General features: G+C 44.1%; 3 protein-coding genes across 6 annotated transcripts; 2 read left to right on the plus strand and 1 right to left on the minus strand.

Annotated features, from left to right (window-relative positions):
- The first annotated feature begins 300 nt into the window (after positions 1–300).
- On the plus strand, positions 301–8835 carry csf1ra (colony stimulating factor 1 receptor, a). Its single transcript, XM_057042248.1, has 22 exons — positions 301–453; positions 576–645; positions 1843–2130; positions 2235–2522; positions 2596–2732; positions 2812–2977; positions 3061–3262; positions 3495–3610; positions 3920–4031; positions 4125–4324; positions 4539–4630; positions 4723–4849; positions 4988–5095; positions 5249–5359; positions 5493–5655; positions 5746–5825; positions 5911–6014; positions 6095–6217; positions 6301–6412; positions 6493–6592; positions 7305–7416; positions 7517–8835. The coding sequence occupies exons 2-22, from the start codon at positions 594–596 to the stop codon at positions 7664–7666; spliced, it is 2943 nt and encodes a 980-aa protein (XP_056898228.1). The 5' UTR covers positions 301–453; positions 576–593; the 3' UTR covers positions 7667–8835.
- A 1085-nt stretch (positions 8836–9920) lies between these two features.
- Positions 9921–19085, minus strand: hmgxb3 (HMG box domain containing 3). Of its 4 annotated transcripts, none has more exons than XM_057042245.1 (21): positions 18976–19085; positions 18227–18385; positions 17945–18119; positions 17141–17629; positions 16951–17058; positions 16718–16852; positions 16308–16531; positions 16067–16179; positions 15916–15987; positions 15650–15732; positions 15465–15575; positions 15216–15356; positions 14826–15133; positions 14441–14568; positions 13801–13926; positions 13517–13701; positions 13188–13407; positions 12739–12872; positions 12400–12519; positions 12111–12320; positions 9921–11851 (listed from the first exon to the last, which is right to left on the minus strand). In XM_057042245.1, exons 2-21 carry the CDS (start codon positions 18361–18363, stop codon positions 11270–11272), a joined length of 3801 nt encoding a protein of 1266 aa, XP_056898225.1. In that variant the 5' UTR covers positions 18364–18385; positions 18976–19085; the 3' UTR covers positions 9921–11269. The 4 variants fall into 4 exon arrangements, with proteins under 4 accessions (XP_056898225.1, XP_056898226.1, XP_056898227.1 ...); XM_057042246.1 differs by having other exon boundaries at positions 18972–19074; XM_057042247.1 differs by having other exon boundaries at positions 18876–19021.
- A 533-nt stretch (positions 19086–19618) lies between these two features.
- LOC130530793 (SLC35A4 upstream open reading frame protein) lies at positions 19619–20635 on the plus strand. Its single transcript, XM_057042262.1, has 3 exons — positions 19619–19687; positions 20024–20122; positions 20347–20635. The coding sequence occupies exons 1-3, from the start codon at positions 19673–19675 to the stop codon at positions 20539–20541; spliced, it is 309 nt and encodes a 102-aa protein (XP_056898242.1). The 5' UTR covers positions 19619–19672; the 3' UTR covers positions 20542–20635.
- The last annotated feature ends 150 nt before the right edge of the window (positions 20636–20785 follow it).

Genomic DNA, 20785 nt, shown 5'->3' on the forward strand with positions numbered 1-20785 from the left:
TCTTCTCTAGTTATGGACATATTTTTATCCCCTTCATCCTAATTCTCACAGTGACAGAGCCCTTTTCATTTTTTTGGCCCCCGGTGAGCCCCTTTTCTGGTTACAGAAGCCCGGCAGCCTTGGTTCAAAGGCGACGGGGTGATTAGTCTCACATCAATGGATATCTTGGGAGAATTGAGCTTTTCTGCCACAAATTGAGCACTGGTTCATTAATTTGTTAAGCATGAAATGTTGACCCCCCCCCCCCCCCACACACACACCCACACACTCTTGCTCCACCCAGTTGCTGCTGCACGAGTGATTTCATGTTTGCTGCCTGCCTCCTGAGGTGGAGAGTCTGTAAACAAGCAGAAGGGGAGCAGGAGCACAGAAGCAACAGAGGAATTTGTGAAGTGACAGGAATTTTGGTGTAAACTCCGGAGGCCGGAATCGTCAAGGCTGGAGACATCACAGGTGAGAACAAAGGAAGCAACACACACTGGCATTACAGTTATTCTGACACAAAAGCTTGGACGGAATGATCCTCTAGAATCTGGGGGACAAATGGTGTTTTAGTGTTTTCATTTCTCCTACAGCTTTGAAGTTGTTCCAAGATGCAGTCTTTCCTCCCACTGCTGATGGGGATTATGGCCTCTGCTTCTTCAGGTAAAAGCAGAACATATGTCTCTGTCTCATGTCCTGCCCATCACGAACCTTCCAATGGGAGTGGAGAGCAAGCAGATATTTTTTTTAAATATCTGTTGATATCTGTTGATTTACAAACATCTCAGAAGCTTTTTGTGTAATGCAAATATGTTTGTGCACCAGAAATCAATTAGTTATACATACTGGCTGTAGAATTGTGACCATGAAACCCTCATGTTGTGTATTTCATGGCATGAACTCAAGGCCTTGCTGCCAGGGGGGAAGTGAAAACTCCCTTTTACAGCTTGTGTGAATTCTCTGTAGAATTATGAGATGCTTTAAAGTCATTCTGCCTCTGTCAGGTTCTTCTTGATTCATAAACTCTGAACAACACTCATGTTCTATAGTTTAGTCTCATCTGCTAATTCATGAATTTCCATTGGAGCACACAAGGACCTCTGTTGTTTGGATTAATTATAGACGAGAGAATTAGCTGCACTTATTGGTGGATTATTGCACGAGGTCTAATTGAGGTTAACCTAAAATTGGAAAAATTGTTCATTTAGTCATGTCAATATGGAGATAAAGTTAAAAAAATAATAATAATAAAATATATATATATATATATATATATATATCATCGCCAGTCTGGCTGCTGAGAATGAAAGAATCTTTTCAAACATCTGAATCATTTCAGGATGGAATCCTTCAAATGTCTTCTCAGCTAATTTGTGCTGGGATTTGTGTCAATATGCTGATTGTGAAACTTCAGTTCTGCTTCACGTTTCAAGATGCCCCTGAATGAAAACTTTTATAACCTTTAGTGAAAGTGTGCACCGAGCAGGTCATTGGAAAACATGTTTCCTCAGTTTTGTTTTCAGTTCATTTATTTACAAAAGTCATCTCCCAATGTTAAACCTTGCAGGTCTAGACTCAATCTTATATCGTCCATAAATTTAGTTGTTTTCAGCAAAATAAATTCTTCAGCAGTGATTTGTGAACAACAGCTCGGGAACCTTAAATGTAAATCTCATTTCTTGCCATATAAAATACAACAGCACCTGTTTTATGCATCCAGATACATTTTTACCATCATAAAAACTGCTCACCTGTTCATATTATTACGAAACTAAATCTGTCTAGTCATGCAGATGCGATAACTCGTTTTCTAAATATCCTGCAATTAGAAAAACTGATCCATGCCTGATTCCATCGCAGTGGAATGGAGACATCCAGTGATCTGGTTCAACTCTAAGGTGGTGCAGAGTTCGGAGGTCGTGGTCAAACCCGGAACCTCTCTGGAGCTGAAGTGCGGGGGCGACGGGCCTGTAAACTGGCAAACGAGACTCCCCAAACACAAACGCTACATGTCCAGGAGCCCCGGCAACCTCCGCACCATAAGGGTCGCGCGTCCCACCGCAGAATTCACCGGAACCTACAAGTGTTTTTACAGCGCCTGGGCGCAGCACCGTCACCTGACCTCCTCGGTTCACGTGTACGTAAAAGGTGAGCTCTGACTGTGATTTCCTGCCCGCCCTGTCTGCATTGCTTCCACTTGATTCCCCACGACCCGCCATCCTTCTTGAAATTCTCCTTCTTTGCTGCTTTAGATCCAAACCGTGTGTTCTGGACCAGCAGCACATCTCTGAGGGTGGTGAGGAAGGAGGGGGAGGACTACCTGTTGCCCTGCCTGCTGACGGACCCAGAAGCCACAGATCTGGGCCTCCGCATGGACAACGGCACCACGGTGCCCCCAGAGATGAACTACACAGTTTACCGACACCGCGGGATTCTCATCCGCAGCCTCCAGCCCAGCTTCAACGCCGACTACGTCTGCACAGCCAAGGTGAAAGGGGTGGAGAAGACATCCAAGACCTTTTCCATCAACGTCATACAGAGTGAGTGCACTGTGCTGAAAATATCCCTTTTGCTGTTTTCAAGAGGCAACTTTACATTTTTGTCTCATTCCAGAGCTTCGTTTCCCTCCATATGTCTTCTTGGAGATGGATGAATACGTGCGTATCGTTGGGGAGGAACTCCAGATCCGGTGCATGACGCACAACCCCAACTTTAACTACAACGTCACCTGGAATTACACCACCAAGTCGGTTGGTATCGCCCTGTTTTCCTCATTGTGGTGGGAACCCCAGCTTTAGCTGTGACTTGACTGATGAATGTGGTCCTCAGAGGGTAAGAATCGAGGAGAGGGTTCGCTCCAGCGGAGAGAACCGCCTGGACATCCAGAGCATACTCACCATCTCGGCTGTAGACCTCGCAGACACTGGAAACATTTCCTGTATCGGCACGAATGAAGCAGGCGTGAACAGTTCCAACACTTACCTGCTGGTTGTAGGTGAGCCACAAACACGATCTCTCTTGATTTGAGTCTGAAATAAGTCATAAAAACACTGAGTGGCAACATTTCCTCACCAACAGAAAAGCCCTACATTAGGCTGTGGCCCCAGCTGATCCCCAAACTGGCCAGCCAGGGTTTATCGGTGGAGGTGAATGAGGGCGAAGATCTGGAGCTCGGCGTGATGGTGGAAGCGTACCCCCAGATCACAGAGCACAGATGGCACACCCCGACGTCTCCCAGCACATCCATGCAGGAGCACATGTTTGTGCGATACAACAACAGGCAAGATCTGGCGCTCGCTAACATATGGACACCACATCTCGATCAAGCATAACACGAGGCCGGGGTGAATTTAGGAGCAAAGCGTGGGTTACTGTGGTTCCATTGGACAGGAAACACTTAGGTCATGTACTGCTGCTAGAAGGAAGAACTGGCTGCGGGATAAATAGGAACTGTCTGAATTGAAACCACAGAATTAGTCATTTCAGATCCCCTTTTTCACCCCCTTCTTTAGATACCACGCTAGGCTGCAGTTGAAGAGGATGAATGCACAGGAGCAGGGACAGTACACATTCTACGCCAAGAGCAACTTGGCCAATGGCTCCATTAGCTTCCATGTCAAAATGTATCGTAAGTGACACTCAGATGTGTTTTTGTACAAAAGTCATCTGTCCTGAGGCAACCTTTGCAGTTGCCTATTTACAGCTGAATGCATTAACTTAATATGTTCAACAAAACCAAACAGTTCAACCTTAATGCGATACAAACAATCTAAAATGTCCAAATTCATCTAAAAATATTATTTCGGTTTCATCTTACTGCAACCTACCACCAGAGGGCATTTGAGACGTTGGCTACAGATGCAGAGAGATGTCATTGAGCGCTCAGCATTTTTTTGTTTTCCAGCGGTTAAAACTGTTTTCCTGTTGTTACTGACAGAGAAACCCATCGCTGTGGTGAGGTGGGAAAATATAACCACGCTCACCTGCACCTCCTTTGGATATCCTGCTCCCCAAATCATCTGGTACCAGTGTTCTGGGATACGGCCGACGTGAGTAGCAACAGACAGGGATCGTTAGTCGGCTGTCTGGAGCCGTTCGGCCAACGATGACCGTCTGCTTGTGTACGCGTTGCAATGAGGCAGGTGCAATGGGAACAACACAGGACTGCCAAAGCAGAACCATCCCCAGGCTCTCACGGTGGAGGTGCAGCGGGAGGAGTACGGAGCCGTGGAGGTGGAGAGCGTCTTCACCGTGGGCCTGTCCAACCACAGGATGACGGTGGAGTGCGTGGCCTTCAACCTCGTTGGCGTCAGCAGCGACACCTTCACTGTGGAGGTCTCTGGTGAGTGTCCAACAGCCCTGATGAACCTCTGAGTCACACCGATCACACAGGTCTCAACCTGACCGAATCTATCACGAGCAGCTGATCCCTTTGTAGTTTTGGTAAAACTCAGCGATTGTGATAGGATTTATTTTGTGTGTTCCGCTGACATTTTTTTAAATATTATATGTGTGTAAAAGCACAAAGAAACAATTGTGCAACTCTGATTGTACAGATAAGCTCTTCACTTCCACCCTGATCGGGGCAGCGGGCGTCCTGGCCATCTTCCTATTGCTACTGGTTTTCCTGCTTTATAAATACAAACAAGTAAGTTTCATTATCCTAAAAATAGCCAGGTTCAAGTCTTCCGGTTAATGCTTTATACAACTGTATAAACTTTGCTGACTTTCAATCTGAAGAAACCCAGATTTGAGATCCGTTGGAAGATCATTGAAGCAAGAGAGGGAAACAACTACACCTTCATCGACCCCACTCAGCTGCCCTACAATGAGAAGTGGGAGTTTCCAAGAGACAAGCTTAAGCTAGGTTTGAATCACTTCTCTCTCATAACATTAAGAATCCGCAGATTTTTTTGGGCTGTACTTCACTCAAAGGTCTAGTACCTAATATCAATCTAACTGAGAACACCAACATCTATTTAACTTGTGCTTTTGGTTTCATCAGGGAAGGTTCTGGGGGCAGGAGCTTTTGGGAAGGTTGTGGAGGCCACTGCCTTTGGTTTAGGAGAGGACAAGGACAACACACTGCGTGTGGCTGTGAAAATGTTAAAAGGTGAGCTGATCTTCAGACATCTCAAAAGAAGGACAGATAAAAACAGGTTTGTTTTGAACATTTCATTCTTTTGGTTTTCTTGCTAATCATTTCTTTTACCCAGTCACAAATTGCAATGACATGATCATAGTGGAGGACGTTGTGTGTTTGCAGCCAACGCTCACTCAGATGAGAGGGAGGCTCTGATGTCTGAGCTGAAGATCCTGAGTCACCTGGGCCACCATCAGAACATTGTCAACCTTCTGGGAGCCTGCACCTACGGAGGTCAGCCAGCATCCCCTCTGGGCTCTGTTATTAGGGGGGCTCAGAATCAGTCAGCCAGTTTGCATGAGAAATCCTCATCACGTGCGAGTTTGTTTTCCTAGGAGAGCGCTAACAAGGAGTCTTTCATCCTCAGGACCAGTTCTTGTGATCACAGAGTACTGCAGCCTGGGCGACCTCTTGAACTTTCTTCGTCAGAAGGCAGAAACATTTGTAAACTTAGTTATGAATATTCCTGAGATCACGGAGAACTCCAACGACTACAAAAACATCTGCAACCAGAAGTGGTACATTAGAAGGTATGTGAAGGCTTCACAGGCTAACATTTCTATTTCTGCCAATGCCCGTCTTTTTATTTCTTTGTTTGTCCTGTTTTTTTCTCCCTGCAGTGACAGCGGCATCTCCAGCACGTCTTCAAGCACATATTTGGAGATGAGACCAAGCCAGCAGTCGCATATTGAAGCATCAGGTAGGAGTCACACAACAGCAGCAGCTGAAAGGTATTTGTTTTTTAGCTTCTCACCTTATAAATTGAATTCCCTTCTGACTGGTAGAATCTTTATGTGAGGACAATGGCGACTGGCCGCTGGACATTGACGACTTGCTGAGGTTTTCCCTTCAGGTGGCTCAGGGCCTTGACTTCCTGGCCAGCAGGAATGTGAGTGATTTTGGCCATACTTGGGATTTACACGCTTAAAGAATGTAGCACGCTGTGGTAACATGTGTGCGTGATTCCAGTGCATCCACAGAGACGTGGCTGCTCGCAACGTCCTCTTGACCGACAAGCGAGTGGCCAAGATCTGCGACTTTGGTTTGGCACGAGACATCATGAACGACTCCAACTACGTGGTGAAGGGCAACGTACGATGAGCTGATTGTCTTTTGTCACAGTGGTAGAATAGATGAAACAATAAACGCTGACGCTTTTTGCGTGATGTGTGAAGGCGCGTCTTCCAGTCAAGTGGATGGCTCCTGAGAGTATCTTCGAATGCGTCTACACCGTCCAGAGCGACGTCTGGTCCTACGGCATCCTCCTGTGGGAGATCTTCTCCTTAGGTCAGAGTTGTGTGCAGAGCCATATGACATTTACATATTTGTTTCATGACTTCTGGCTAAAATATATGATCCATGATTAGGCAAGAGCCCCTATCCCAGCATGGCCGTGGACTCCAGGTTCTACAAGATGGTCAAGCGTGGCTACCAGATGTCCCAACCAGATTTCGCCCTTCCCGAGATGTAAGTTCAGCATCATTACTGTCAGTGCTGGTAAATCGCTTCATGTCACCTGAGTACTATTGAGATTTATTGGTAAATCAAGTGACTCTGACTCTCCTAAACTTGAGTCAGAGGTGTTCACTCAGTTTATTAGAGCCTGTGAAGCTGCATCATCTTGTAATTTGTTCACGCTTTCAAGGCTGTGATTGAGATATTAATTTACTTATTGTAAGTGTGCCAAATGTTATGTTCTTTTAGCATTCCTGGGCTCTTTCATGCTATTCCTCTGCCTAAACCTAAAAGATAGATTTCAAGCTTAATGCTGGACTTAAGAAGCAACTGAAAAAACTCTTTTTCCCCCCAGTATCTTAAAGGGGCTTTAGGCCTGTATTTGCAGATTTAGCGTGTCTGTCACGCCACCCAGAATAACTGTGCGATGGAAACAGAGGGGACTGAGTCAGGGCCTCATCATTTGTTGTTTTTGCTGTGAGTCAGGCCTCCGTTCTGCCTGTTAGCCACATGATCTGAGAGCTAAAAATCCATGTAACTGCTATTTCATGCCAGTGAAGTCAGATTGGGGGGTCAGGAGCTCCTATGAACGGGCCCCTCTGCTCAAACTGTGCCACCATCGCTCAGCTTTCGAATCCAGAAATAAAGTCTGATTTTACCCTGCACAGTTTGAAAATTCTGGAAAAACTTACAGCTTAAATTCAGTTTTGTGTTGTTCTCATAGCTACATGATCATGAAGATGTGCTGGAACCTGGAGCCCACAGAGCGTCCCACCTTTAGCATGATCAGTCAGATGATAAACAGATTACTCGGGGGCCAGGATGAGCAGGAGAAGGTGAGCTGGCCTGAAATTCTTTCAGAAATAAAAACCAAACATCTCTGGTTTATCCAACACAAGAATGTTTCCTAAAAAAGCTCCGTCTGTCTTCCAACAGCTAATCTACCGGAACGTGCAGCCGGAGCAGGTCGCAGAAGGTGAGGCGTGTGATGAGCCCAAGCGTTACGACCCCCCCTGTGAACGGTCCTGTGACCACGAGGAAGAGGAGGAGCCCCTGATGAAGACCAACAACTACCAGTTTTGCTGAGCCCGCCCCAACAACCAGCAAACCCATTTGACTCGCGAACAAGCAACGGGACAGCTGAATCGGCCACGGTACCACGGCCCATCATGACCGCAGGACAGTTGCAGCTATTTCTCCTTTTTTTTCTTGTCGTTCTTCTTTTCGCCTCTGTCCGCCAGACAGACAAGCTGCCGCAGCGCGCACGTGGGCTGCTTCTTTGTAGACGGTGACTGAGAATGACAAACGTGGACACGGAAGGAGGACACATGGAGACAAATCATACAAGCGTCCAATGCTACCTTGCCTCAGATATCCCTCGCTCCTCGAGTATTTATCGCTTCACTGTTATATTCTGTCTCAAAGGAGAATGTTCTCGATTGTACTATACACTGAGTCCCAGGTCTTGTTAGTGTTAGTGACATTTCACCCATTTCCTTTATATTATTTTGTCACACGTAGGCTTTGTGCGATAAAGTGGCATCTCCACGTGCTCTAAACAAGTTAGTTTTTATTCTCTGATGACCTTAATGGAACATTGTGCTCTTCCACTCATTTAAACAAGCTAAATGGAGCGTAAAGAAGGCGAAGAATGTCTGTGTTGTTTTCTTGTCTGTGCTTTAGTCATAACTGGTTTCCGTGGTCCACACTCACAGAGGCTGTCCGTCAGGGGCAACATGTGATTGTTCCACTCTGATCCGGTTAATTACGCAGTGTTCAGTGTGATTTAGCAGGCAACACAGCTGAACTGAGCAGGGAAAATCTATGGGTCTGATATACTGTAGATCAGATAAGCAAATGTTCCTGCTTGACGGTGTGACAGGGTTTCAGTCCTACGTCGTGTCACTTTTCACTTCCAGTAGATAGAGATGGGTTGTAGAACACCGGCTTCGCCACTATCCACATGTAGCACTCAGCAAACACTGCCAAGAGTACATGTCCGCCTTAAGAATAGCATATAAGCTACAGAGAGAATACAAATGTGTATGATTCCAGGCATTTTGAATGTGCTTGCGTCTGAATGAGATACAATGTCTATAATGTATAAATGGATGTACAGTAAATCAGCTGTGACCTTTATTTTGACTGAAATGTTAGCAAGGATCCACGCATTTTATATTTGTGTTGTGATGTTTGTGACGATGCAAAAGCTGCCGATTAAAACACTGACGAGTAGCGTTGTTCATGGAAACCCAGTCACCTGCTGCGTGGCGCCACTTTCTTCACTTCCTGTTCGGTGGTGAACAACGTTCAGTCAGTACTGCTCCAACTGGGAGTGGAACTGGGATACTGCTGCACGAGGCCAGCAGCTCCACATGGACGACCAGAAGGTGTTAGAGTCAGGACTGTTGGGTTGATGAGCTTTTCCCACAAGGTAAATCTATCTGGAAGAAAAGAAATTCCACTCTGCGAGGACGCCATTCGGACTCGCGATCCACAAATACCCATGACCCCTATTACTCCTGCTGTGAGCGGCCCCGTCTGGCCACCAGATGGTCACCTACTTGCACGGGCCTGGTTCAGGACAGGACGTGCTGGTCCATGATCTTGATCTTTTGGGGTTTTCTTTGGTCCAACATGTAGGACTAATTTGTGTTTAGAGATGGAAACTGAGACATGCTACCAGTTCCTTACCAAGATCTAAACCAGCAACCCTGGAGAAATAGTGAGGACCCCAATGAAGTCCTGATCCCACCCTGTAAGATGGGGAAAACTGAAATACAACGAACGAGGTCATGCTCAATACATTAAATGAGATACAGCAGAGAGGTGCACTCCCAACATGACCTGGCTCCTGACGTCCTCTGGAGGAAAATGGCAGTTGAGGGAAAGAAAACAGCGCTCTCAATTTTCAGATGTTTTTAAACTAAGACGGTCTCAAGTCTTTGCCAACAGTCTTGTGAAAATGGGACAACTCATGACTCTCAAAATGGGAAGCTGGTTGTTTTAACTTATTAAGTTTGATAGGAAATGAGCTTTTTGTGCTTCACCAAGGACACACACCAAGGTCGTGGACATACTGTCTGAAATGAGCTAAAACCAACATATAAAGTGTTATCTTTAAAGCTTCATTTTGCTTCTTCTCCTGACGTATGGAAGCTGTCATATTGCTTAGCATGACTATAAAGTTTCAAAGTGTGGATGTTATGCTATATTGTTTCTGTTGATGTTTATTCTAAGACAATGAACTGCCTGTGCAGCGTTTTGTATCATTATCGTCACCACTTTCGAAACTTATTTTCCACAGGAGCCAGAACAGACGGGAAACTCTGAGCCCCGACAGGGTTCGGCAGATTACAGCCTTTATTCACAGTTACAGTGAATTCACACAGAAAGAACGCTGCAAGCAAAATACTCACAAGTAGAAGCATTGTTTCACATCTACTTACAGGAAGTGGATGGTCGATGTAAACAACAGCAATAAGGGTAAATAAACGGTGCAAAACTATATAAAATCCCCCGAATATTATATGACTGGGGGAATTTTTTATTTCTCTTTTGCACATATCCGTCTTTCACTTTACAAATGAAAACAGTTTATATCAACACAATCACTGATAAGCACTAATATTTCTGTTCATACAAAATTATTTTCCACCTTAAAGACAGGAAATTCTGCATTGAATTGAATTGAATACCAGTCAGAACATTAAAACCAGACTCTATCAAGCCAATAGCACTGCCTCTGCTTCAAAAGCTGCAGAAAACTCACAAAAAAGGGACAAATGCACAGTAAATATGGGCTTTTTTGTTTTAATTGTTGGCCTGTATATTAAACCTGACTGTGCTGCAGTGTCACTGCTATTTCAGTTAATCAGACACAGAATCAATCCTTCCTCCTGGTCCCACAAACCTCTGCTCTATGATGAAGACATGCAGATGAAGAACTTTGCAGAACTTTGCAGTGATTCCCCCGGGGGTTACAAACAGTCCCATGACACCGTACATGACGGGTCCAACTTCTGAGATGACAGTGATGTTGATGAGAGATGAAAATCAAAAAAGAATTCAATTTACAAGAACACAAGAACAAAAACTTGGCATAATGAACCACTGTTAATCTCGTCTGCGTGGCCAGAAGGCTACAATAAATCTGTCTCATCCGGCAAAACAGCCATGATGGGAAAATTCTGAAATTCATTTCCTGTTTCCGATTTTTGCCAAATTTGAAAACGAAAGACTTTCTTCTCTGAGAAGAAAATGCAGGTTTTCACCCACTGAGCCACATGAGCCCAGAAGGCAACACGTGGCAGCTTAGAGGTAAGACGGCGTCGGCACATGAATACGGAGAGAATGCAGTAAAGTCTTCACGTTGCAAAATTAGAGTTTCAGCCTGCATTTTTAAAATCTCGTCTACATTCTTAAAATGAGAAAACACAGACACACACATGAAATTGGTACATTCTTCACTTGAAGCAGCATCGCGTCAGGTCTTATTTTAAAACTTATTGAAGAGCCTGGAGCCTCAGAATAAACTGCGCCTGACTACATCGCATTAAATATGCTTTTGTCCGTTATTCCTCCAACAGAAAGTGACATTTTTGCTTCTTCTGGATCAAACAATCCAACCTTTTGTTGGAGCATCCTGTCACATGGGCATTATCACATATCACACCATCCTGACTGCAGTCATTCAGGCAGCACCACCCTGTATGTCTCCGCCCCCCCCTCGTGCGTTTGCACCTTCATCTCGCCGTCTTCCTCCTTCTCCGTTTTAATTTGTGCCACTCCGAGTCGGCACAGAGCGTCTCTGATCACCACGTCTCCAGGCTGACAGGCCTGCACCACTTTGTTGATCTGCTGGCACACAATGTCCCTGCTGGTGAGGAAATCCACCAGCCGGTTGTAAAGGTAGTAATACGCCGGGTTGTTGAAGACCGCAGGTTGCTGCCGCACGCGGTCCGCCGAGGAGCAGGCGTCTGACCTCTCAGAGGTCACGTCATCTGCAGCATCGTCTGTCTGTCCTTTTCCTTCTGCCGCCATGTCATTTCCTTCTGCTGGGTCTGAGATCAGGCTGACGTAGGGCTCCAGCTCTCGGCAGAGGTGTATGGAATGGTGCTCCGAAGGAAAAGCAGCATCTTCCTGGGCTGCTCCAGGAGAACAAACCAGCCAACAGGACGATGATTTGGTGATGGGGTGGACGTGATGGGTCTCTACCAGTGACACGTCAGCACTGTAGGGCTGGTCTTGTAACTCCGGACATGACACTACCTAAAGGACGCCAAAAAATTATTAGTATTACATTACTGGTTTAATTTTAAAACCACCTACAATGCAACTCAGAGATGATTGGATAATTGTCATTCAGTGTTTTTTTGTATAGAAGTCATCAACCTCTATCACTCCAGTTTGATAATTACCTAAAACAACAAGATTGAATTAGAAACACAGTAAAATAGTTGAATGTGGAGGTATTCCTTCCACCCAGGACGCGCATAAGAGTTCTACAGGTGCATTTTAAGTTTCTTACCTGTGTTTTCTCAAACGGGTCGGAGAAACAGCCTTGGTTTCTGCCCCACATCTTGGTTGCTAATTCTGAGTAATGCATGTCGGCACACAGCGCCACCGACCGAGCGCAGTCACTGATGTAGACCGGGGGCCAGTATCGCGAAGACAGCAGCAGGTCCACGTGATCTCGCGCCGTTTCACCTCTCACCAAATACTTTGAACCGCACACCACCTGGGAAACGAAAGCAACCTTAAAATGCTACATTTGGGTAGATTTGGGTCTGTTAAAGTGTCCGAGCTGCTGTCGTCACCTTGTGAGGGCAGAGCTTAGACAGCTTTCCAGCTGTGAGGTCTGAGGGGGGCGGCGGGGCTGTGGGGAGGCTGCTGTGGACAAACGTGTACAAAGAGAAGAGCGAGGCCAGCAGCTCATCCTGATGCACAAGAGAGAAAGACAGGACTCTTTTATATAGATGGGCTTGCTTATTATTTTATAGGGATTTCATATGTATTAGGCCGAAGAAAAATGCTTTTTGCTTCTGGGCAATAAAAGCTGAAGATAAACCTAATAGCCACATATTTTCTTTGACGTAAACACACATGGAGGACAGGTGACAGAAGAGAGGGGTGGCGGGGGGGACGGACGGACGGACCTTAGTGGAGGCTGGGGTGATGTTTGCCCCACAGCGTCCCAGTATTGCTCTCAGTTCTTCTTCTGTGTGATCTTCCATCTTGTCTAGATTTAGTTTGCCATCGTGAACAAGCCGCACCAGAACAGCTGGATCTCCTAAAACCAACAAATAACCATTTTAAAACAAATCCTCTTCAGTTATCAGAGGTTGGGTTTAGTTTCAATAGATTCATTTTTTCAGTGGGGAACCTATTGGAGATGAGGGAGCCTTGTTTAAATTTAGGTGATTAGGGTTATTGCATCTCAAAATTAAGGAAAATCTGCATTAATGTGCACAAAATTACACTGGAGCTGCAAAAGTGTGCATTTAAAGGCAAAAGTACAGATCTTCAGAGCCAAAATGAAGGAAGTGACCCTGGTGTTTACAGTGAACTCTCACTCCTGGTTTTCAGTGGAATAACACTTTAGTACCCGAGGGCGGTGATGGTGCCTGGACCTTGTCCTTCTCCGTGTTGATGACAGTGGGACCTCTCATCAGAGGAGGAAAGAAGGGGGCGATGATAGATGCATCCACACGGGTGATAGGAATGTCAGTGGGGAAAATGGCTTGCTCAATGGCCTCGGTTTCCATGGTCAACCAGAAGTCATCCATGTGCACTTCGTCTGAGACCGAATACTCGGGCCAGGTAAACTGCCAACAGAGACAGAGAGGGGTCAAAACACAAGCATCTAAAGCCCTAAGACCTGGCAGAGTGACTGGCTTTATGTGTACAGCCAGAACTTCAACTCTGATGTTTTACCTCTACGTTCTTTAGCTCCAGCACGTTGTTGGAGTATCGCTGTGCAAACTCCAGTTTGGGAGCCACACCACAAATTCCGCAGATCATGTCATTGTAATCACGCACTGTGAGGCACTCGAAGGCCCAGTAACCGCTGAGGAGCAGCTCCAGAATCTGCGACAACTCCTCAGAACTTAAGTTGTGGACTGAGGAACAAGTGGACGGCCCAGTTAAAGATAATAGACACAATCCATTTAAAATGCACAGAGTGTTACTGGATGTCTGATAAGTTAAATATCGTTTACCAGGGTGACTCTGGTCTAGGATGGTCCTGGTCACCTCGGTGGGATGATGACCCAGTTTGATCCTGGCCCTGACCTTTAGGAAGAGGTCGAGGCTAACCAGCAGTTTGTTCCCAACATTGAACAAACCTAATAAGAAACAAATTCACATCTTTTTACAGAAATACAACAACAACCAAACAACAGAGCGACATATATTATAATTTGCTGCAGTTTTAGTGGAAAAAGGATGACAAGTTAATTTTTGAGAGGGGAATAACAAACATCATTCACAAAGTTCCCCTGTAGGGTGCCAATGAATATTTTGGTGACGTGCTTTGATGTCTTCTACAAAACAGTAATTGTAGTTGAGGGGGGAAAAAAACAACAATCAATGACACACTTGAATTGCTGACATATATAATAATTAAAATGAGTTTTCAGTGTAAGGCCTTCAAAGTGTTTTGGTAGATTGTCAGGGAAAGTTAAAACATATGATTTGTTAAAGATCACAAGGATAAATATGTCTGTCTTTATTTCTGTCTTGGGGGAATTTTGCTGTATATTAGCATCACTACATGATCAAATGTGGTTATTGTGTTAAACACACAACTAAGAGTGTATTTGTTGAATGGCCATACACTAATGAGACCCTGAGGTTTACCTGGGTGCAGGTCAGTGAAGCTGTGCAGAGCCAGGCACTGAAGGTTTAGACACACTTTCAGCTGGAGAGAGACGGACTGGACAAGTGTCTCGGTAAGCAGCCAGCAGTCCTCCTGTCCTGCAATGGTGCTAACACACACGCAGCAGCCAAATGAAAAACAATTCTTTAAAAAAAACATGGGCTCTTTGTCTGAATATTAAACAACCCGATGTAACTGCTTGTAACTGATCCAGCACATGACTACAGCTGTGACATGGTCTGCCTTAGCTGATGCTGTCTTGTGCTCATTTTCTGAGTTAATAGTCTCAATGTGGCAGATTTTCTGTTTTAATCCATTACATTAGAAATATAGAAACTCCTATCATCTCATGATCCATCTTCTCACCTTTGGCCTCCTTTGAAGAGAGGATAGTTACACAGGCTGCAGTGTGTAGCTGCACATTCATAGAACCGAGGCCACCTAGACTCCACCAAGGTCTCGTTCTCTGCTTTGAACTCTCGCTGCTGCTCTTCTGTCTGAATCAGAACAATCTGGAGACTGTTGAGTTCCTGGATGAGGGTCAGAGTTTCCTGGAGCTCAGTTTCACCCTCAGGGATCTGAAGGGACCGTTGCAGCAACTGCAGCGTACTGTGGCGCTGGGTATCCTTCTGAGCAGGACTGAGAGGCTGATACGGGTCCAGCAGAGGCACAGACTGAGAAAGAGAAAACAGAAGCATCAGCGAAAGACTGGCCTCATATGCTTCATTTATAAAGGAATTTCCTCTCGGCTCTCACATTTGCCTCCTTGTTGCTCTTCTGGGCCAGCTCACAGCCACATTTAGGACACACTGCAGGTTTGTGTCTGTTCTTATACATGTAGTCGCAGGATGGATTCTTACACCGACCTCTCCCTCGGGCTGTGGACAGACCTAAATCCTAAGACAATAAAGCAAGGCAAGACTTCAATTTAGTCTAAAAACCAAAAGAATCTAAAGGTATCCTTGACTGTAACTATATAAGAAAAGAAGGCTTGAATATACAGACCAGGTTAGAGATTGAGTTTTGTTGTTTTAGAGGCAGGAATGACAGAAAATTTACTCTCCTGTCACCTGATGAAGTCACAGGCTGGCTTCCATTTGCTGGGACAGAGGTGCCCTACAGAAAACCACAGAGAAAGTAAGCAACAAATCTGTGTTTTGGGGCATTCGCTTTGAGTTGAGTATGTTAACCTGCATGGTTGTAGTTGTGGTCACTGTCTGGCCAAGCTGCTTCAGGGTGCTGGGCTTCAGACGTGAGAAACTGTCCTGGGGCACTGTTGTTGATAAAACAGGGTACAGAGGGGAAAATCTCAAAAAGTCACTTGTATAAACTCTTGTGAATTGTATAAAAACGTTTTTATGGGTCAAGAATAGCCAATGACTGTAGATACATCCATCTGATTAGACTAATAAAGCCTATTTTTAAAAATGAATGAGAAAAGTTAGCTGATGGTTACCAGACAGTGATCTGTTGTTGTTGTTGGCAGCTTTCTCAGGAGGAACAGCAAAGATGTGAACCAACGTACGACCTTTGGAAAGAAGCCAATGTGTAAATCCACAAGATGAAAATTGAGTCAGTGATCTGACTATTCCAATTCAGGGTGTTACCTGCGGTGCTACAGTAGGCAGGGAGGATGGGTCTCACAGGCCTCTTGTGAGCAGGGACACTACTACTGTCACGGCCTTCAGCTGCAGATGGTTTTGAACTGGTTTTTAACAGTCTACGCAGTGGAGGAGACAGTGTATGTCACTGGGTTAACCCTAACCCAAACTTAATATGATAAGAAGTATTATCACAAAACAATCATTACGAAACATTTTCTATTTAGCAAGACTTCCTGATGCTCACTTTTTTTGCTGCCTGATGCTGCTGCCCTCTAGCGGCTGTGCAAGTGTAGGTTTCTTCCCGGGTCGGCGTTGAACTTGAAGATCTCTTTTGCCCTTATTTTTGTTTGTTTTTCTGAGATCACTATTAGCCTCCTGGGCAGCAGGAGGTTCTGCCTGGCAGCTTCCTGTCTGGCTGTCAGTCTTCTGTGAAGTGAATGCTGTGTCTTTCTCTTTTGATTTCTTTGCCTGACATATAAACACAAGTCAGAAAAACTGGAGTTAGCTAAATGACAATAGTGTCTCAGAGTGACAACGACCATATATGAGCTATTCAGTTCATCCATTTACTTAAATTTTTCCCCACTGAAGACCATTCATGTGATTTAAGATTCAAACACTTTTTCAGTGTGTGTGTTGGCTCTTTTCACTTACAACAGGTATCCATTTTCCACCCAAGTGGTGTCCACATTCAGGACACTTCGGCGGCTTGTGACGAGTAACATATATAAATGAGCACTGGGGATTTAGACACTTCCCTCTGCCTCTCCTAGTGTATGTTTTCACAGACTGCACAAAAAAGGAAAACATAGACAATCAGGTAGTACAGGTGGCACAGCGGTATTTTTCTAGAGCTGTGCTTCTTCTAGGGAAATGAATTTACTTGCCATTTTATATGAAGGGCTGATGCTCTGTTCTTTGCTGGATCCTACAGAGAACATCATCATCGGGGACAGGGAGCTAAAACCGGGCACAAAGGTGGGCTCTAGCCGGTTCTGCAGTGAGGGATAAAAAGCATGACTGCGTGATAAATAAAAGAATATTTAGATTAAAATGGTTAAGAATTGTAAGCCTTACTTGAGCAGGTATGAGAGCAACCATTTGTGCAGGTTCCTCTAGTTTCTGCAGCAACATAGAGTCTGCAGACCCACTGTCAGCAACGCTCTTATTTCCTTTGAGCGTGACCACAGTGACTGCAAGATCGGGGTCTTGGTCAACACAGGTGTCCATGGAGCTCTGGGCTTTGGATGTGAGAGAAGAGGAAGAAATGGATGCAATTTCTTGGGGGTCTGCAGGATGAGATGCCAGCACTGTTTCCTCTGTGATGTCACCAAGAACAGCAGCCTGCTCAGAATGTTCCACCTCGCTGGTCAACCCAAGAGGCGTAAACCCTTGGGTAACGGCGGCAGATGGCAGGATACTGTCCACTGTGGAGTCCACGCAAACCTCTGACTCAGGGCTTCCTAGAGGCTGATTTGAGGAGCAGCCTTTAGACAGGAGGAGGTAATCTGCCCGGGGAAGGATTTTACGGTAGCCGGGTACGTCTTTGGAGGGATTAGGGGAAGACTGTAGGAAAGATACAATTAGGAAAACAGCATTTATGTAATCATGATGACAACATACTTGATGCAGCTGCTCAGTGTGGCTGCAAAATCCACTAGTGCTACCTTCACTTCAGTAATGAAGCACACACTATTCCTGTATTTATTAATTATTATCTAAGTTGTCAGGATATTCTAGAGAAACTTCTGATTCGTCATCTGTCAGTTGTGTTTTACTTCCAGGATACTAGCAATAGATATGTTGATATTGCTTAATTACATTTTCTTAAAATCCAGCTGGATTATATTAGTTTACATAATGGTTGAGAGTGTAACCTACTCTGTCTGTTCCATCCTTCTCAGCCTTGGCTTTCTCCAGATAATAAGCTTTCTCAGCCACGCTGAGCCTCTTCCAGCTCTCGCTGATCCGCTTGTTGATCTCCGATTGTGGAATATTAGAAGCTTCCTGCTGCAAAATCTGGTGAACATCGAAATAGTACAGCAGATAGGCCGACCTAAAACAGACAGATTTCACATCTTAAATCCATATCAGGAAGCAGGGTAATGTACTCGTGGAATTTTAAATGTCTAAGTATGAAATTGATTGATTGGGGATGTTTACCTGGGTTTCTTGGGTTTATCAGCGCAAACTTCTTGAGATTTACTCTTTTTCTTTTTAGGGGTCGCTACCTCACTCTGGTTGTAGCTTTCTACCTCCTCGGTCACTTTTACAATGTCAAACACTTCGTCTTTCTCCATGACCTCCAAAGGTCTAGGTGCACTTTTTTTGAAAAATCACAAAAAAAAACAAAAAAACCCATTCTATTTCATATTTAATCCTAGCATTTGTTTTCAATAAACATACACTCAAAAGAGAGAAAACATTACACACATTCTGAAGCATACATCCCAATGGTGTATAAATATACATTGATTATTCTACAATAGACACAATTACACCTAACACTTCTGGGGTTACAAAGCTAATACTAACAATAAAATGTTAACTCTTACAATAATGTAGATAATTTAGTAAAATATTAGAAAAAGAAGCTTGAAGCAATGTGACTATTAAATATATATTGATATATCAGAGAAATGAGCTTCATTTAAAATAAAAACGCCTGGTAAGTAGTTATGCATTGAGCATTGACATGTTAAAACATTGGGCCTTCAATGGTCTAAAAGCAGATTTAATGGCGTGTCTCTATACTGCCTGCACCGTCCATGGGTTATCCAATGAAATTCCGTCTTATTGAAGTCTTACCTACCCTGGCTTGGGGCGCTAGAATCGGCTTGAAACAACATTTAGGAGACCGCGATAAAGTCAGGCATTCAAACAAAGAGTTTAAGAAGCTTAAATGTACCTACACGGTCCAATAGATCAACGATTAGTGGCGCATTTCTGTCTGTATTGTAGCTTCATTTCTCGCTGACATGTAAAAAAACATGGCGGCTTGTTGCTAGGAGTGTTAACCAATCAGATCCCAGAATAAACTAGATCTGGCCAATCAGAGAACGGATTTTTGACACGTGAAAAAACGCATGCAACATGAATACCTTTTTATGCAGAAACTAACCACAGGAGGGCGCAATTAACATGGTTATTGCGTTATAGGCGTTTGTAGAATGCAAGTAATAGAGATAACAAATATAAATAAAGGCTTTAAAATCAATATTTTAAAATTGGAAGTTTTCGCAAAGTACAGCATACAAAATGTTTAAAAATAAAGACTGCAATAGAAATAATTAAATCAATAGACGAGGAAAATTAAATAATGTATATCAAAGGTTTATGAACGTGTAAAGTGTATTAAACTATTTTACATTTTTATACTAAATTTCAACATGTAAATCATTTATCCGTTTCATATGAGGGAAGCCAGTCCATTTTGAATTTGGCTTTGGAGATACATTTTGATTGAGTTCAGTGTAACGAATTTCGTTATAAAGCCCTAATTAGGGGAAATCGATGGATAGACTGCATGAAGCCAGACCAGACCAATCGAGTTGAGATGCATATGATCCAGGCTTATGAGCCGAACACCGATCACATTACTGAGCAAAGATGGCGGATGACAAGGTGAGCGAGTTTCTGGGCTCTGACTCAAATATAGCTATGGTGCCCTGTTTACCAGAAGACATGACAGCTGTAAAAGAAGGAAATTTGGGACCCTCGAGGTGCCATTCTCTTAAAAAAATAGTTCAAGTTAATGACAGATGCTGTGAATTTCGCTTAATATAACTAACACAACTAGTTACAAGGCTATACGCTAGGTGAGAAACTTGGAAACGTTTTAGTAATGATGAATAGATTTCGGAGATTTTCTTGTACCTTCAACTTCAACCTGTGTTGACCTGCAGAGATGAGAGAATCACCCTAAAGTTTAACACAAGCACGTTACTTTTCCCGTTCCAGGATCCACTGAAACAGTTGAAAGATCTAACACAGCTAAGAAAACAGTTGGAGGAAATCCAGAGGCGAGTGGAGAACGAAGTTTCAGTGGGAATCCCTCAAGTATGTTGTTGTAACACGAGTATGTCAAATTTCGGTAGAGCACAATATATGTATTTTGACTGTAATTGCCAATTCAAGTGTTGGATCTATCCCAGTGTTGAATTAATGGAGAACAAGTCAGGAGTTCACATGCATCCCACCTCAAAGTGTTATTGATTGATGCAGTGTTGTGGGATGTTATGTATTGCCCTTATTTGTTATAAATGTGTTTTAATTTCCTGCAGGAAGGCTCACTGTTTGGATCTCCATTTCTGAGGGGCTTTCTGGCAGGTTATGTGGTGGCCAGGCTGCGCTCCTCAGCAGTCTTGGGCGTGCTGCTGGGAACCGTAACTGGAATTTATGCAGCTCAAAACTACCAGGTGCCCAACATTGAGAGGACCATAAAAGAGTATATGAACAACTTGAAAAAGGGACCTTAGGAATGCTGGCAGGCTGCTACTCATGCCAACGTCCCACCACTGACTGGACTGGAATTTTAGTGTTATTTCCTTTTTCTGCTTGTTTCCTTTCTGAGGCAGGAAGGTACCAAAGTGCTCTATTTTCATTTGTACAAGTTCTGTGTCTCCAGACAAGTGTTTGGTTTTCTGGAGTAATTATCTTAAGCTTTTTATTTTTATTTCATACAAAACACATTTCTTGTCCAACTGGTATTCCAAACACAAA

This window comes from Takifugu flavidus, chromosome 9 (assembly GCF_003711565.1).
Source record: "Takifugu flavidus isolate HTHZ2018 chromosome 9, ASM371156v2, whole genome shotgun sequence".
NCBI classification, from domain to species: domain Eukaryota; kingdom Metazoa; phylum Chordata; class Actinopteri; order Tetraodontiformes; family Tetraodontidae; genus Takifugu; species Takifugu flavidus.